Source organism: Trachypithecus francoisi, unplaced genomic scaffold (assembly GCF_009764315.1).
Source record: "Trachypithecus francoisi isolate TF-2019V2 unplaced genomic scaffold, Tfra_2.0 Lachesis_group2, whole genome shotgun sequence".
NCBI classification, from domain to species: domain Eukaryota; kingdom Metazoa; phylum Chordata; class Mammalia; order Primates; family Cercopithecidae; genus Trachypithecus; species Trachypithecus francoisi.
Window position 1 is genome coordinate 156,086,889 of NW_022681465.1, and position 17,222 is coordinate 156,104,110.

Here is a 17,222-nt window from a genome sequence, read left to right on the forward strand (position 1 = left end):
GGGAAGAGAGAATAATGAACTCATCTTTCTACTGGCTCTCTCAGCCAGTGTCACCAAGCTCTCCCCATGTATTGCACCCCTGAAGAGGAAAAAAGGAGAAGACACAGATGTGAACTTGGCTGACCCTTTGAGGGTCTCTGACAAATGGGCAGACAACAGGGCTGGGACTAGGGTGAGGGGGACGCATCTAGGGGCAAAACTGAAGGAGACGCCTACCCCCAGCCCTGCACTTGTGGACTCTTGAGAGTGAGTGTCTCATTCAGTATTGTGCCCTAGGCTTCTCACCCACCTCCCCCTAATTCTGGCCCTGAAAGAAAATGACAGGCCAGAAGTGAGGGGTGGTGCTTGTTAAGAAGTGCAGGGGCTGTGGTGGTCTAGGGTAGTTGTTCCCACTCTGGTCTGGGGGGCCTGGAAGAATTCTCAGAGGAAGTAAGCAGTTCAGACTCCTGGGAAAGGAGACACCTCCCCACTCAATCCAACTGATTGCACACCTCTGTCCTGGCCACCTCGCCTTTCCAGGGCTGCCAAGAGCAGGGGGGCAACTACTAGCGCCATGTCCTTTTCTTGCCCCCTGCCCCTCTGTGCCCAGGCAGAATAGGCAAAAGGGAGCTGAACATTTGTGCACACGGTGCGGAATGCACACAGACTGGCAGGACGCAACCGGAGGGGACACGGGGTCCATGGAACCAGTCTCAGCTTGAACTTGCTTGTCTGGGAGCGCGTCTGCACACCCTTGGAGGTGGTGTGCCTGGCCTGAGCTACCCAACAGCCAGTGGGCACTCGAAACAAACCAGGCCATGCCTGGAGGGAGCCTGTCAAGTAGGAGGATGAATGCAGGTGTGCACGCTTGGCTGAGCTTTGTCTCTGAGTTGGTTTGCTTACCTCAACGGTTTGTCCCTGTTTGGCGTGTGGCTCTGTTCATAGGTCTGTAACTGTGTCTTTGCCCGTCAGTCTTCCTGTGACCCTGTGCTTTTCTCTCTTTCTCTCTGTCCCTGTCTCTGTCCCTCTGTCCGTGAGTGATGTGAGGCCAGGCCGAGGGCAGTCGCAGCGGCGTCCTCTCTTGCCTTCATTGGTTCGCAGCCGTTCCCCCCGGGCAGCCGCCACCAGTCCCGCCCCTCCCCTGCACCCCCGCCCGGGACCAGAGCACGCTCAGAGCCGCCAGAAAGCTCAGTCTCCTGCTCAAAACAGGAGTGCAGCAGCCGGAGCGAGTGGGGACAAGCTCGCCGAACACCGGGCGTCTCGATAGGGACCCGAGGCTGCAGGACTGCTCCGAGACGCTGCGGTGACTGCGGCGCCGGAGGACGCGGAGGACTCTGGCCACCCGCCCTCTGTGCGCTCTGCCACCAGCGCTCAGCAGAGACCCCGGGCTGCGGCTGCACTCGCTGAGTGCCTCTCCCAGCAGCCGCAGCCCAGAGGTGCCCGGCACCTGGAGCTCACTGGAGCCGAGGGTCCGAGCTGAACGGGCTGTTATAAAGCCAAAAGAAGAGTCAGTGACTGGGACCTCTGTCCTGGTGGCGACGGTGAGAAAGGTGAGCCCGAGGGGCGCGGCACAGAACTGTCCAGCTCCGAGCACTGGGGTCCGCCGGCCGGCAGGGAAGGCAGCTGAGCGCAGAGGCGAGTGAGCGGACGCGTCCTGGGGTCTTTGCAGTCCCCGCCAGCTCCAAGGCACCGACTCTCGGTCAGTTGTGCGGCAGGGCGGGAGAGGCGCGCCATGGAGGCGCCGGGTCTCGCCAGTATGCTCCAGGCCAAGTGAAGCGGTCCGGCTGGGGTCGGCGGGACCCGCGGGCCATGTACGGCGACATATTCAACGCCACGGGCGGCCCCGAGGCGGCGGTAGACAGCGCGCTGGCCCCAGGAGCCACGGTCAAGGCAGAAGGCGCTTTGCCGCTGGAGCTGGCCACTGCGCGCGGTATGCGGGACGGTGCGGCCACAAAGCCCGACCTGCCCACCTACCTGCTGCTCTTCTTCCTGCTGCTGCTCTCGGTGGCGCTCGTCGTCCTCTTCATCGGTTGCCAGCTGCGCCATTCGGCCTTCGCCGCGCTGCCCCACGACCGCTCGCTGCGCGACGCCCGCGCGCCCTGGAAGACGCGGCCGGTGTAGTGTGGGACTGAGACACGGCCGCCGGGCGCCCCGTCCCGACCTAGCCAAGAGCAGCCAGCTTAAGCCTGATAGAGAGGGCATGACGCCGGGGATCGCTGGCCCCTGGGAACACTGCGTCCTGACCCAAAGACCCTTCCTGAACTAGAGTGACAACCCGAGCGGAAAGGGAGACCGAGGCGTCGGGAGGCTGTGTAGGGTCTCGATTCCAGTACCTGTAGGTACTGTGATTCTGATCCCCTGGCCGAATCTTTCTTCCTCTGGACAAAGGGTCCAGTCGAGAAACCTTCCTGAAAGGTGGCGCGCCAGCCCGGGCACAGAAGGCTTGCTCGCCGCCTGCTGACTTCCTTACTTTGCACACGGAAGGGACAGGACCGCGAGCGTGAAACTAGCCTGGAGCTACCTGTCTGGACTCGCAGGCCCTATGGCTGTTTCCCCACAGCTGCCACCGCCTCTCTTGCTCCTTGACACCGAGGAGGACCCCACTAGAATCCGAGCGTCGTGAACTCACCTGAACTTTGGAAGGTTGGCACTCGGGGGCCGCATCCCCCTGGGGAAATGACTGAACGTGGGGTTTCAGTGGGTCCCGCCCGGGTCTAAGGACCCTGTGTTCCTTCTGTGGGCACGGGCAGTGGGAGGCCAGTGGAAAGGCGCAGGGGCCCACCTATGCGTCTCACATCTTCAGGGGCCGCATTTCTACAATAAAAACTCACCCAATTAGACCTAGTGCTGAGAACGTGCTGGTAATTGTTTGCGCCGCTTTGGAAAAGGGGATAAGGGTAGATCGAACCCGAGTAGGAGACCCAAGGGAGACCCACCTCCCCTCCCAGGACATTTTGATGATACTACCTCCTCTTCAGCTTTTCCCCAGGGTCGGTCAATTACTTCCTCGGGAAGTTTTTTTCAGGATGGTCTCCAGGGAAAATTGCTGCCTGACCTGCTGAATAAATTCCCATTAACAGGGCTCCTGGGGACCCTTTCTGCAGGGCAGTTCCTTCCACCTGGCATCTTCCCTTTTGCTCTGAGCTTCCCTGGGCCTGAAACCCCTGAAGAGCCATATCTGGCCCAGAACCATCTGGTGAAGGAAGAGCCTGAAGGTCAGGTGGTGGCAGTTCCTCCCAAAGGAGATGGGGGCCTGCCCTGGAGAACCTGGCAGGAGGGAAATGGATGCATAAACCCAGTTAAGGGGAAAACAACTTCAAAGAACTTGAGAGGGACTAGAAGAGCTTGTGATAACCTTAAAAAAAACCTTAACCAAAGTTAACCCAATTATAGGGAGTCTTTTTATGGGGCTTTAAAACCGTTTCAGGAGTCACCTGGCTCTGGAGCACTAGAGCTTAGAGAAGGTTTGACTGAAAATGAATTTGACAGACTGGCTAATCCAGTCATTCTGACCCACGCCAGGGTCACTTGGGCTTTGGCAATCTTTAGACAACTAAGGACTCTTGGCTCTGGCCAAACGCATACAGGCACGAAATTCTGCAACAATTCTAAGAGCTGTGACGCTGAAACTGGTTCCTGAGGCCAGATTGAGGTTGGGGAAGAGAGACTGGCCAGGGCTCCTGAGGCACAGCCCAGCCCACCACTTCTCCTCAGTCAGTGCCCAAGATTCCCTCCTGGCTCATATCCCAGGAAGCACTGGAGAGGAGGCATAGAAACCAGAAACGCCTCCCTGGGCTTGATTCTCCACGCCTTCCAGAACTAATACCCACCAGGTCCTAACAATGCCAATTCTATGATCACCTCATACAGCATTTCAGTTTAGTCTTCAGAAAGGTAGCCAAACCTCTGCAGCCTATAATAAAGGTAACCCAAGCTAATCTCCATGAACCTTGGTTGCAGAGAGGACTAGATGGAAATAAATGTGAGAAATATGAGGGCACCTGGCTGGCATGCAAAATCACAGGCTGCTGAAATGGGGGACCCTTCAGCCTTGGCCTGAGGGCTTGTGAGGGGTAGGAGACTAATGTAGAGGCAGAGTATCCCTCCACCACATGTCCTGATGGCCAGATCTGAAGGCAGTATGCAGAGTGGTCAAACGTACAAGCTCTAGAGTTCAAATGCCTGGCTTTAAATCCCAGCTCCACCTCTCACTAGCTGTATGGCCTTGTGCAAATAACCTATTTGAGCTTATTTCCTCATCTGCAAAGTGGGTATTATATCACCTAGCTCTACAAGTTTGAATAATAGAGTATAACCAAAGTTATTATAACCAGTAACATGCTAGCATAATGCTTGTACAAAATGAGCGTCCAAATGATAGCTATTTGTAGAACTGAGCTATAGGCTTGAAGCAGCACTGCTGCTGGGAGAAGGAGACCCCACCAACAGGATGTGCTCTCACTAGGACCCACTGTCTTTTGTGACCACAAACAAATGCAAAGACTGGTTCCTTCATGGAAGAACATGAGTAGATGTGTTCATCTACTCATGACTGGCTTAGGATTCACTTGTAGTTCCTGGGCCAGAATCAGCTCAAACCAGAGTAATCCAGGAGGCTTTTGGGATCTCTCTGATGTCTCTACAGGGTTGCAGTGGCCTCAGCTACCTAAGTCAAATGCTTGGCCACTTCAAATGAATAGATACTTTGGGAATAAGTTTCTGGGTAATTGAGCCTGCACAGACCTGGAATCTAGAAAGCACACAGGGTCAGTAAGGGTACTATCTGCCAGCACTGTGAACCCAAGTAACATGGTTCTCTTTTCTAGGATAGTATTGGACTGAGGGGTAATGGGTTCTTTCACATGTTGAACCCAGCCCCACATTCTCTTCTGAGCAGCAGGGATGTGGCTGAATTCACATCTGCCCTCTACAGATATTGAGAATAAGTGGACTACAATGTGGTGATTGGATATTTAGATGGTGTTAAAATTGAACGCATATGTCTTCCCAAGATTCATACGTTGAAGCCCTAACCCCCCGAGTGGCTGTATTTAGAGTAAGAAAGTGAAGTTATATGAAATCATAAGGGTGGAGCTCTGTTCTGATAGGATTAGTGTCCTTGCAGGACCACAGAGAGTTCTCAACTCTGGTCAGGCGCAGGCACTGAGAAAAGGCCATGTGAGGACACACTGAGATGGTTATCTGCAAACTAGGAAGAGGACCCTCACTAGAGACCGACTCAGCCAGAACTCTAATCTTGGAGGACTTCTAGCTTACAGAACTGTGAGAAAATAAATTTCTGTTTAAGCCACCCAGTCTGTTGTATTTTGTTGAAGCAGCCCAAGCTAAGAGAGATGACTGTCTGGGAGTAGACCTGTGCATACACATCCTCCTGCCCTTTGCTCTCCCACCAGTTCCAAGATGTCTTGAAATCACCTTTGGAGACAGGGCATGGCAGGCTAAAAATAGGAATAGGGCCCATGTCACAGGTGTTTGGGTTCCTCTGCTATAACCAGCCACCGTGAGCAACCAAGAGGGTAGAGGAAAAGACATTTTTGTTGGTGGGGTTTAGGGGAGAGGCTGGAGATCATGGTGGGGAGGTAGTTGCAGATGCTAGGAGCCAAGGAGAGGTAGCATAGTGGTGACCAAGAGTCTGAGTCCTGGAGCCAATGACCTGAGCTTGGTCGTCCACTCCATGCCTTCATCGTATTTCTGATAGCCCGTTTCATCATCTGTAGAATAGAGATGACAATACTTGCTTCAAAGGATTTTCAATATGGAGTGAAACATTATCAGTACAGTGTTCAGCTCATGTTTGATATGTAGTAAATGCCCTGAATGTGAGCTATCATTATTAACCAGGATAGCCATTTCAGAAGTGCGTACAGCGGTACAAACAACTGCTTCCTGTCAGTGACCTGTTCTTTATCAGCCATGTGCTATCAGGAAACAGTAAAGAGGTCTGTACTTCCCAATAGGTATGCCCAGAATTGGAGGGCAGCTATTCTGGGTCTTTTCTCACTTTGCACTTTCCCCCTAAACTATCTCATTTGCTCTCATGGCTTCAGTTGCTTTTCAGATGACTCTCTCCACACTATCCCTGAGCCCACTCAACACCTCCATTTGGGAAACTTCAAATCTCATGGGAAACTTCAAACTCAACAAGCCTAAAACTCATCATCTGTCTAAATTAGATCCTCCTTCAGTCTTCATCTGAATAGACTGCACCAGCGTATGGCTGCCCAAAGTAAAAAAGGCATGGTGGTCATTATTGACCCTAAACTCTGCCTCATCCTCCAATATGTAACTCATCACCCCCTAGGCACCACTCTACTCCATCTACTCCTGTCCATGTCCACCATCACAACCCTAACTCAAAGTTGTACTTCCATTTTTGTCTCTCCTCACTCAATAAACACATCTGCCTCCAGCCCCAGCATATACACCAATGGCTTCTCTTTGCTCTCAGGATTAAACACAAAAAGCCTAATAACGACTAGAATCATCTGGTCCCACCAGCCTTGTCTTCTCTCACTCCTCTTACACTCCAGTGGCCTTTCAATCCCTAAGGCTCCTTTGCCTAAGCTGTTTGTCTCTCCTCCTTCCTCTGGCTTGATGCCTTCTCATCCTTCATGTCTCCAGTTAAATGTTTCTTCCTCAAAAAGGGCGTGCCTAAATCCTCAGGTAAGATTATATCCTCTCAAAACCCCATATTGCCTCCCCAATCACAGCTACTAAATAACTGCGTAATTAGTAGCCCAATGCTTCTTCCCACTAGTAACTGTAAGTTGTATGAACAGAGAACAGGGACATCATCTGTCCTGTTCACTGCTGTTTTCTCAATGCCTAGCATAGTTTTAAACAGAAAATAGGCAATAAATATTTATTGAATGAAATATAGTGGGAAAACAGAGCTAGAGGTTAAAGTAAATTTGAAAGGTGTACTTACATCTAAGCACGTATCTTTTGATTTTCCACCTTAAACTAACCTTGCATCAGGTGAAATACTGAGTTGAACATTCCTTTATTGATTGGTCTTCCAAGTGGCTAGTTTCCTAGGGGTGGTAATCCAAAGTTGTTGGCAACTAACATTTCCTGTCTCCACCTAGGTAACACTTCAGTTATTACTGTATCTCCTGCAGAGACTAAAGAACAAGCAATTTAAAAGTTTGTACCTTTAGCTATTTCTGCTTGAATTACTCCTTTTCCTGCAGAAAAGCACAGATCATTGCAGTAACATTCACATGCCTTCTGATTTGCCTTGAATAAGAACTGGTTAAATCACTGTTTCACATAACAACTTCCTCATCTTCCTGGACTTTGATCAAAGATTATTTACTCAATGAAACTTTCCCTGGCTACCATATCTAAAATTATAATTCCACCTTGTTCCCCAACCCTGGTATCTTCCTTTCCTGCTTTTTTTTTTTTTTTTTTCTCTTGGAACTTACTAGTAAACACACACATATATTTTATTTACCTTGTTTGGTGTCTTCATTAACCAGAATGAAGATCCTCAAGAGAAAGAATTTTTGTTTTAACCACTCTTATTCCTCAGCCTGACATCTAACAAGCCCTCAAATACTAGTCAAATGAATGACCAAGCTCATATGGCTCAGGGCCAGAAAAAATAAAAATATTCAGAAACACAGGAATCGAGTCTATAGTTTAAAATCTCCTTCATTTGTGGGTCCTGCTTCTCCACCCTCCGAAACTGATTAACCTAATGAACTTGGAACTACTCTGTTATAGCTTCACTTTCCATGAGGACAAGAACTATGATTCCAGCTCTACTGCCTAGCATAAAGCTTGACCTGTAGTAATCACTGAATTGGCAAGTTAGTATTAATTGGGTTACAGTCCGAGCTGCTATAACAAAGCCATCCGCCACTCAAGTTTCTTTCTCGCAGTACTCTTTCAGGGGTAGCACAACTGTCATCCTCATCCCTCAGCTTCCATGTCCACTTCAAGGTGCATACTCTAGATCCTGCCTTCATATCTGCATTCCAGCCAGAGAAGGAGAAAAGAGCAAGGGGTGCATTCCTCTTCCAGATACAATGCAGAAGTGGTGCCTATCACTTCTGCTAATATTCTACTGGTCAAGCTTAGTCACATGACCATACCTAGCTGAAAAGAAAGCTAGGAAATGTGGTATCCAGCTGGACATAGGTGTTCTGCAATGAAAGGGCAAATGGGCATTGGTAAGCTTACAGCAGTTTATTAAACAGACAATAAAAGGAAAGGACCTTCTTTTCATATGAACGTCATCTCTTCAGCCTTACTATTTACACATTACTAGTTTGTGCCTGCATTCTTCCCCTTCACTGAATTCACTAACTTGGTCTAAACAATTCTAAGTTAATGAAAACCACATTTCACAAAATTTTATATAAACAAAAGGCAATTAGGGAAAGTCTACTGTTAATTACACTTCTGAACTAATGTTGGCAAAACTATAAAGTGGATAAAATCTAAAAAGCCCTCCAGACCCTTTGTTGTTTCTTCTTCCTGAACTTCTCCCCCTATATCACCCACACACACTCTTCAGCAAAATTAATCTTTTATTCTGAAGCACAAATATGGTTCATATATTGGTTTTGTCTTATGTTCCCACTCCCACCTAAGTGCAATGAAAGGCTTGCCCCTTATGTACAACAGTTAGGGAAGGATATTATGGAGTCTAAACCATGGCACTAAAATCACACAACAAAATTTTTAACACCCCAGCTTCTGTAAGCTCTGAAATTAAAAGTACACTTTTTGCGGTTATTTTCTCTTGTCAAGTGTATCAAAGAAACTATGCCCTGTCTACTTTCTTTGGGAAAATATTAAATGTTAACAGGTTAAAGCTCTAACTTGACTATTAATTTTGCAGGTTCTACAAGCAGCAATTCCAAGCATTTGGTAACTTTGGAGCAAAGTCCAAAAGTTCAAAGAGAAAGGATATGAGTGCTTTCTTAGCTGAATTTCCCCCTTTCTTCTCAATTATACTTTAGCCAACCCTCTCAATACCCCACCCCACATCAAACCACTTCTCAGGCATAAAGAGATCTAATAAAACATTGAACTAGAAGCAATGCAACTAAGAAGTATATTATTACATTATTTAAAAGGTAAATTCTAAATACTTAAAAAATTCACATCTTGCTTCAGTACTCTCATTAATTCAACAAATACTGGCATGCTTGCTTATATCAAGAACTGTTCTAGCAGTGGCAACACAGGTCTGTCCTCACAGATCTTACATTCCCATGAGGTAAGATAGTAATAAACAGAGTAAATAAATATATAATATATTGGATGGTGATAAATGCTACGCAGAATGAAAAGCTTTCTTAGGTACAAAGAACTCAAGAAACACTTTGGAACCAAACCAATTTCTCTAAGAACCCTTTCAAAAAAGGAGCTAGAGCTCCATCCATAATCAGTAAAGTATCTGAAAGAAAGCCAAGGATCAATGTACAGTGACTACCAGAACAGGTTAGAAAGGCACACTCATAAACCTTTGCTACTGGTTTGGGGGTTTCAGTTTTTACTTTTCTCACCGTTAAAATTCTCAGCATTGATCTCAGATGAAAGTATTATTTAAAATGAAATAATGGAGGAGGCTTATTAGATGGGGAAGGGGTGATTAAGACAAAGTACAAGGATCTTTTCAAAATCCATCTCTAAACATCAATAAACTGCCTCAGAAAATCTCTCACTAGGAATTATACACACACCCACTTGATACAATACGGGTAAGTCTTAACTACCAGTCTAAATCCCTCTTCCCACCTCCCTTCCAACATACTTTAACATGGAGATGGTTAAGCAAGTGGCCCATAGCTCTTCTTTGTATTGGCCATTACCCTTTAAAAAAAAAAAACTAATGTAGATAGAAAGAATAAGTTATTTTTATTTTTGCAAAGTTTATTATAGACTTACAAATTCGATGACAAAAATCAGTAATATTTAAAACGTTAAATGGGAGGGGTGTTTTAAAAATGCTTCCTTCTTTTAATCATAAATACTATAGAGCTCTAAATAAGCACTCCCTTATAAACATTGCTGCAGCCTACTGACAACCTTAAAAATGTTTATAAAATGATACCTGCATCAAAACTGCTGTAATACAAATAGTATTAGCCACTGTCCCACCCCCTCATCACCTGAACTGTTTTGGCTACAGCAACCTGAAAACTAATTATCTTAAACCCAAGAGAAGTCAACATCCTCTTAGTGCTCACTGAACCTTCTTCTGCCAGGACAAGTGTGTTTTTTTTTAAAAAAATACACTTCTAAAACAACCAGTGATGTTGCTACAAAATACCTTACAAAATGTCTTTTAAGTAAAAAGACATAGGAATGAACTGATTTTCAGAAATTGGTAGGAATGTCCAATCTTTTGGCTTCCCTAGGCCACAATGAAGTATAATTATCTTGGGCCACACATAAAATACATTAACACTAACGATAGCTGATGAGCAAAAAAAAAAAAAAACTAAACAAACAAAAAAACTCGCAAAACAATCTCATGATGTTTTAAGAAAATTTACCAATTTCTGTTGGGCCATATTCAAAGCTGTCCTGGACCACATGCAGCCCATGGGTGCGGGCTGGACAAGCTCGAATACAGGAAGTCTTCTTTTCTTTAAAAAAAAAAAAAAAAGGAAGGAGTGCTTTCACATTTATCCTTTTAGGGTTAAAATATGTAGTTTGGTTTTTCTACATTTCTGGCAAGGGCACATGATTTTTCACCATTCCATTTTTTTTTTTTTTTTTTTTTGAGATAAGAGTTTTGCTCTTGTTGCCCAGGCTGGCGTGCAATGGCACCATCTTGGCTCGATGCAGCCTCCGCCTCCTGGGTTCCAGCGATTCTCCTGTCTCAGCTGGGATTACAGGTACGCGCCACCACACCTGGCTAATTTTGTATTTTTAGTAGAGACGGAGTTTCACCATGTCGGTCAGGCTTGTCTTGAACTCCTGACCTTAGGTGATCCACCTGTAATCCCAAAGTGCTGGGATGACAGGCGTAAGCCACGATGCCTTGCTCACCATTCCTTTCTAATTAGAATGAGTTTGCACGTCTTCTATATGTAATTCAGAGGTTGGTGAAAGTGTGCACCACAGTGACAATGATGCAAAGTCAGTCTGTGATTTAAAATTTTTTCAAAAAAGAAGACAAAAGAAAATTAAAAATTGTAAATTCACAAAGTGGATAATCAAAGGTTGGTACACTGAGGTTAAGCAACATCAGAAGTAATTATGCTGAATTAAAGAACTAGTAGAAATGTAAAAGATAGTAATAATTTTAAGATTTGAGTTCTTATGTTCTAAGTACTGTTCTAAATACTGTACTGTATTACACTTCAATTAATCGTCCCTCAAATCCTTCCTATGAAGTAGACTTTTCCTTTACAGGTCAGGCAAGTGAGGCATAGAGTGGTTAAGCAACTTGTCTAAGCTATGAGGCCCATGACTCAAATGCAGGCAGGCCAACTCCAAAACAAAACGAAACAAAACAAAACAAAAAAAGACACATTAAGCAAGTTTTGAGGTTTATTAAAATAAAGAATTAGCAAACAATATGCAAAAACAAAGTTCTTAAGAGTTATGGCTTTGAAAAGCACAATATAGTAAAACCTAATACATTTTTATAAGTATCAAAATAACAGAATTGAAGCATGTTGCTAGAATTTCAGCTTCTACAACATAAACAGAAGCAAAACAAATACAAATAAGCAGCAGACCTACAGTGCAGCCATCAGCTTGGTCTTCATTATCTGCATATGAAATATCTTAAGAAAATGTGGGCAGGTAGATACAAACATCTGTTTCCATGATTACAATCCTCTTCGATTTTAAAATAAGTGAATTTCAAAATACAACTTATGCCAACCATGTTAAAAAAAAAAAAAAACCACTTCCCTAACCATTATCTTCTAGAGTTCCTATAGTTAAAATACTTTATGAATAAATCAACGCAACATTATCTCCAATGATATTAGAAGGGAAAATCTGACCCTAAAAGTTTTTTTTTTTTTTTTTTTTTTTTTTTTTTTTTTTTACAAAGAACTTGGGATTCTTTGGCCTTACTGGAGTTTTGTTATAGCTAACACCAGTCTGTATTAATTAAGAAGGCACTATTAATGAGGAGGGAATCTACCTGTACACAACATTATGTACTTTAACAGCATCTTCAAATAAACCTTTAAAGGACAATGGTTTATGATCATTTTAAGAATTTTAAGAACTGAGTTATTTGGACAAGAACCATACTAACCTTTTTCACTCTGCCATGAATGATCGAAGAATCCTGCTCTAGGACTGGATCTTTTCATAGAAAATAACGTATCACCTGTTTTACTGCAATTGCTACTAGCAATTATTATATAGCATGTGCTCTTCAAAACAGAAATAAAAATTGATGTGCGAAGTCCCTTTCATTGGTTTTGGTAAACCATCCAATTTTGGGGCTGTCATTTCAACTATAATACAGTTGTATTTTAGGAGATAAGATAATCCAATATAACAAAGGCTTGATAAATATTGTCACTCTGTAATCAGGACATACTAAACTGTAATTCAGCAAATTCCAAAGAACTGTCCAGGTTTCTTTCCAGCAGGTTGAATTCTTTGTTTATGCAGAAGAAATGCCTTCAATTCTCATATTCAATTCATGCATCTTGTGTGATAAGAAAAGTTAAGAATCTTACTTATATCAATGAGAAAAATGCTGCTGCTCTGGGGGACCTGAGATCAGTCCCCCAAAAGCTGCCCTAATAATATCTGATACCACCTATAAACCACCACTTAGGAAAACTCTCTCCATAAAAATCACCAAACACTTCTAAAACCACCAGGCTACCTACTACCCTAAGACACTTGCTCATCTAGCTGAACAATATAACGATGACACACATTTATATTTATACCCAAGAGAATAGGTGAGGATTTAACTAGTAAGACAAAGAAGGGATCTGACATTCTTTAAAGTTAAAATACAGGTCCAAAATATAAGTCATCACAAAAGGCTGAACTCAGTAATTATCAAAAAATTCTTCCTTCCTCATGAAGTAAAAAGGGTATTTATATATTTTAAGTGGCAAAGGTGATAATGATCCAAAGTACTATTAAGCAAATGACTAGAAAAAGTATAAAGAAATAGATCTAAATTGGTACATCAGATGTTCTCTATCACAGAAGTACAGCACTTTGGTAGGTACTATCAAACTTTTTAGAGTCTCTCTGCTGTTGGTAGAATTTCATTTTTCGTATAAACTTTCTCTTCCAACAAAATACTACCACACGGGAAGGAACTGTTCCCCACAGGTACCCTCAGGTAATATGGAAGGTTTTTAACATGAACCCCAGTTCTAATCTTGACAACAGATTTCAGGTATGAGTACTTAATGATTATATCCTGAAGGATATCTTACTCTCAACTGTTATGAAAGGTATAAAATAGTTACATCCTCTATCTGTGCTATTAGATGTGGCTTGTTGAACTGTCTAGTACTCTTACTCTGGATTTCACCTCAGAAACCCAACCAATTCTATTTTTTTTAATATAGCAACAATACAATGTGAAAAATTATTTATATTCTGACACACATATTTGATCTTTTGATTGACGTCTTCCTTAAATTTCCTCTTAAAAAAAAGGTTAATTTTAGTAGATCAATAACGTGCCTACTAGTTTACATTTCATGTCAGCCAGGCAATACTGACCAGACCAATACTGACCAGATCATAAATATTATGTAGAGATGTTAAGCAATTGCATCTCTTATATCTTGCTTTTTTGCCAAACAACATCTTTTTGTTGCTTTAATTCATTACTGAGATTTCATTCTATTTTGCTTTTTGCATTTTTATTTTTGCATTTTTGCAAACTGGTTGCAATTTTATTATTCCCAGATTCTGTCTTTTCAGCCAGCATAAATATACTGTACATGCTATGTGATTATTCTAGTGGTGCTAGAATTTTACTATAAAACATTCTGTAGATTAAAATAATTTGCTAAAATGGTTTCTTTCAGAGGTGCTTTCCTTTCACTAGCCAGTTTTTAAAAATCTTACTAGCAAATTTTATTTCCTATACATAGATAAATGAAAATCCTTAGGGACTGTAAGAATAGCTGGACTGAATAAAGTGTTCATTTAAAGTCCAAGGGTGTGGAGTTGATAAATTTTAGGAGATACAACAGGCTTATAGTTCTGTCAAACTCTTAATTGTTAATAACTTTAGTACTGTCATTCATGAGACACAACTCCTAAGAGAAAACAAAGAAAAAGCCAATCATGTAAGATCTTGTTAACTCAATACTGTGACATAATGACCCCAAATAAAAACAATGTTTAATTAACTCACAGTAGAAAACACCAATAAAACAACTCTTTAATTTCCACTACTTTACTGCAGCCCAATGAAGTTGATTACATACATCCGTTATTCAATCGGAGTAATTTTTTTCCACAAATTTGTTCCAGAGATCGTGCCGCAAGCCTGGTAAGTAAAAGAATGATGAAAATGCCAAAGTTCTATCAAGTAAGCAAATATTCTCTCTCATGTGGCTGACAGAACTCTGGAAGAAACAGAATGCATGTCATGTAATACTTACATTTAAGGCTCAGGTGACTGTCAGAAAGTATTTCTTTTACCCAGCAAAGAACTGTGAGCTGAAACACAAATGGCAGTTCATCTGAAAGAACTACAACCATCCACTGGCTGCACATTGAAAAAGCAATAAATAATGACACAGAAAACAAAAGAAATTGCATAATTCTTTCCTCGAAAATGCTTTTTTTTTTTTTTTCTTCACAAGAGCAGAAAGGACAAAGTGGAAAGTCAAACCAAACTAACATTTTAAACAGAAGAATGACATGACTCCATATACTTTCAAAAGGCACCAGAAAATAAAGCTTTCACTAATAGGTAAATTCGGTTTTTTTTTTTTCCAAAATAATTTCTTCATTTTCATGTCATAACTAAGTGTCGATTTGACAGCTCCCGAGAAAAAAACTGGTTCAAAGTCCTTTATCCAAAGCCAAAAACATGATTGATTAAATGAGTATTTTAGAGTTTTCATTCATGTCTTTTCTCTCTAAAGATTGTGTTTTGGGAGACTAGCTTCCACGTAAGTACTTAAAAAATGGAAAAAGAGCATCATTGATAAATGAGAGAAGAGTCTATATTCGTTGATGAATGAGTGTTTTGTTTTGTTTTGTTTTGTTTTCTGAGATGGAGTTTCGCTCTGTCGCCCAGGCTGGAGTGCAGTGGTGTGATCTCGGCTCACCACAACCTCCGCTTCCAGGTTCAAGTGATTCTTCTGCCTCAGCCTCCTGAGTAGCTGGGACTACAGGCACGTGCCACCAAGCCTGGCTAATTTTTGTATTTTTAGTAGAGACAGGGTTTCACCCTATTGGCCAGGCTGGTCTCGAACTCCTGACATTGTGATCTGCCTGCCTCGGCCTCCCAAAGTGCTGGAATTACAGGCATGAGCCACTGCGCCCAGTCGAGTGTTTTAAAATCAGCTATCCCTACATCCACTGCTGATTCATTTAGTATCACATCAGTAGCCTCATCCTTGGGGACCAACTGAAGAGCCTCCTACGGCTCCAGTGCATAGGTCCTTGCATAGGGAGGCTGACGCAAGTAAGAGCAATGGGATTAACTACATGATTCGTCAGCACTGGTAACACCCATAAAACTGTAGTGAATTAAAAAGGCACCTTAAGTTGGAGCTATAGAATACAGTCTCATAACCTAGGTTGAAAGTAAAACAAAAAAGCATAACTTCCTACAAATGTAATCTATAAATTGCAGTGTTTGTTAATACAAAAAAGGTACCAAGGATGTAAGGATAAGCATCTAAGTCCAAGTCACTTGAGTATATTTTATCAAAGGTTACGCTAAAAACTGTCACCCATAAAAGTGCAAAATAAAAGATTAATGCATGTCAAAAATAGAGTTCTTGCAACATTGTCCAAAAGCAGCAAACATAGTTGAACAAGGCTGTGCATGCACTGTCACTAGCTATAAAGTAATGCTTATGACAGATTTTGAGTAAATGACATATACTTGAGATCAGTTATTTGCAATAATTTTTTTTAAAAAAGGAAATGTTTTACAAAAGATATTTAGCATGAAGTCACATTACACTGAAGAACACTTATCTGTATTAAATGTAAATTTTATGTCATCTAGAAAACTATCATTTTGCTTTTACTGAACACTACTGGTTAGAGCAGTGCATAGTGTTCCTTCAAATAAAACTTTGTTTATAGTTTTGTTTAAGCCCCTACCATACACTTTTGCAAAACAATGAATTATACTTTAAGTTGGTGGGACAAAGAAACTGGTAAAAGTACATCTTCTGGAAGATCCAGAGTAGGAGGGAAAACTTACTCTTCACTGTATATACCCTCTTAGAAGCTACTATAACTTTTCATCATGTGATGCATTTTCAAATAAATTTAACAAATAAAAAAATTTTAGGGCAATAAAGTAAAAAGCATGTTCCAGTTTAAGATCAATGCCAAATTTCTGAACTGGGGCATAATACTTACTCTGCATCTTTTACAACACTTCTGAGAATTAATCACATGAACATGAATACAAACAAATGTAGATTCATCACAAAATACAAATGTATTGGTCACAATTATGTAGAAAAAAATAAGCTGTAATATCTGTTTTCCATGTAAGCTCACAGTATCTGTACTCAAAGTTTCTCTAAAATTAAAACAAGTCCACTAACAATATAATTGAAAAGAATACTTCTGCATTATGAAACAGAAGATATGGGGTTCAGAGGGGAGCCCATCTGAGTAAGGACTTTATCCAGCCACTGAAGAGGCCCATGAAGATGAATCTCAATCCAACATGGGGTGCTGGTTACATCCTGCCGGTGATATTCTGCTCCCCAACCCTATGAAAATGAACAGATACCATCAAAAATCCCTCTTTAAACTGTCAACCACTCTAAACCAATTTTACCATAACAAAAAGATAGCTTTTAACAGTAGAGATATGTAGAATTTATGTAAAGAGAATAATGATCACAAAACCAGTCTTAGTATTCATCATGAAATTAAAAGCAAGACAACAGCTACATTATTTATTTAAAGACACATGAATTCTAAAATAATATATAATTCCCTTAACAGAAACCCTTGGAGTCAGTTATATTTCATAATTTTTTTTTTAATCTTAAAAAAGTAACACAGTACAGTATCTCAGAATTAAAACAAATATT

At 42.2% G+C, this 17,222-nt stretch overlaps 2 protein-coding genes across 7 annotated transcripts in view; one reads left to right on the forward strand and one right to left on the reverse strand.

Annotated features, from left to right (window-relative positions):
- The first annotated feature begins 963 nt into the window (after positions 1-963).
- On the forward strand, positions 964-2,214 carry SMIM32 (small integral membrane protein 32). The gene has a single exon (XM_033181143.1). The coding sequence runs from the start codon at positions 1,789-1,791 to the stop codon at positions 2,098-2,100; it is 312 nt and encodes a 103-aa protein (XP_033037034.1). The 5' UTR covers positions 964-1,788; the 3' UTR covers positions 2,101-2,214.
- A 9,293-nt stretch (positions 2,215-11,507) lies between these two features.
- The window catches only part of SMAD5 (SMAD family member 5), a 50,131-nt gene continuing 44,416 nt past the window's right edge, over positions 11,508-17,222 (reverse strand). For 5 of the 6 annotated variants that reach the window (XM_033181145.1, XM_033181147.1, XM_033181149.1 and 2 more), the window contains one exon: positions 12,029-16,895. In XM_033181145.1, coding sequence (XP_033037036.1) covers positions 16,752-16,895 — 144 coding nt within the window. In that variant the 3' untranslated portion in view covers positions 12,029-16,751. Of the gene's footprint in view, positions 16,896-17,222 lie in introns of all 6 variants that reach the window. The other variant, XM_033181144.1, reaches the window with a different exon arrangement.

Excerpts from the sequence above, each read along its gene's own strand:
- SMIM32 (XM_033181143.1), top strand. The coding sequence starts at position 1,789 with ATGTACGGCGACATATTCAACGCCACGGGCGGCCCCGAGGCGGCGGTA.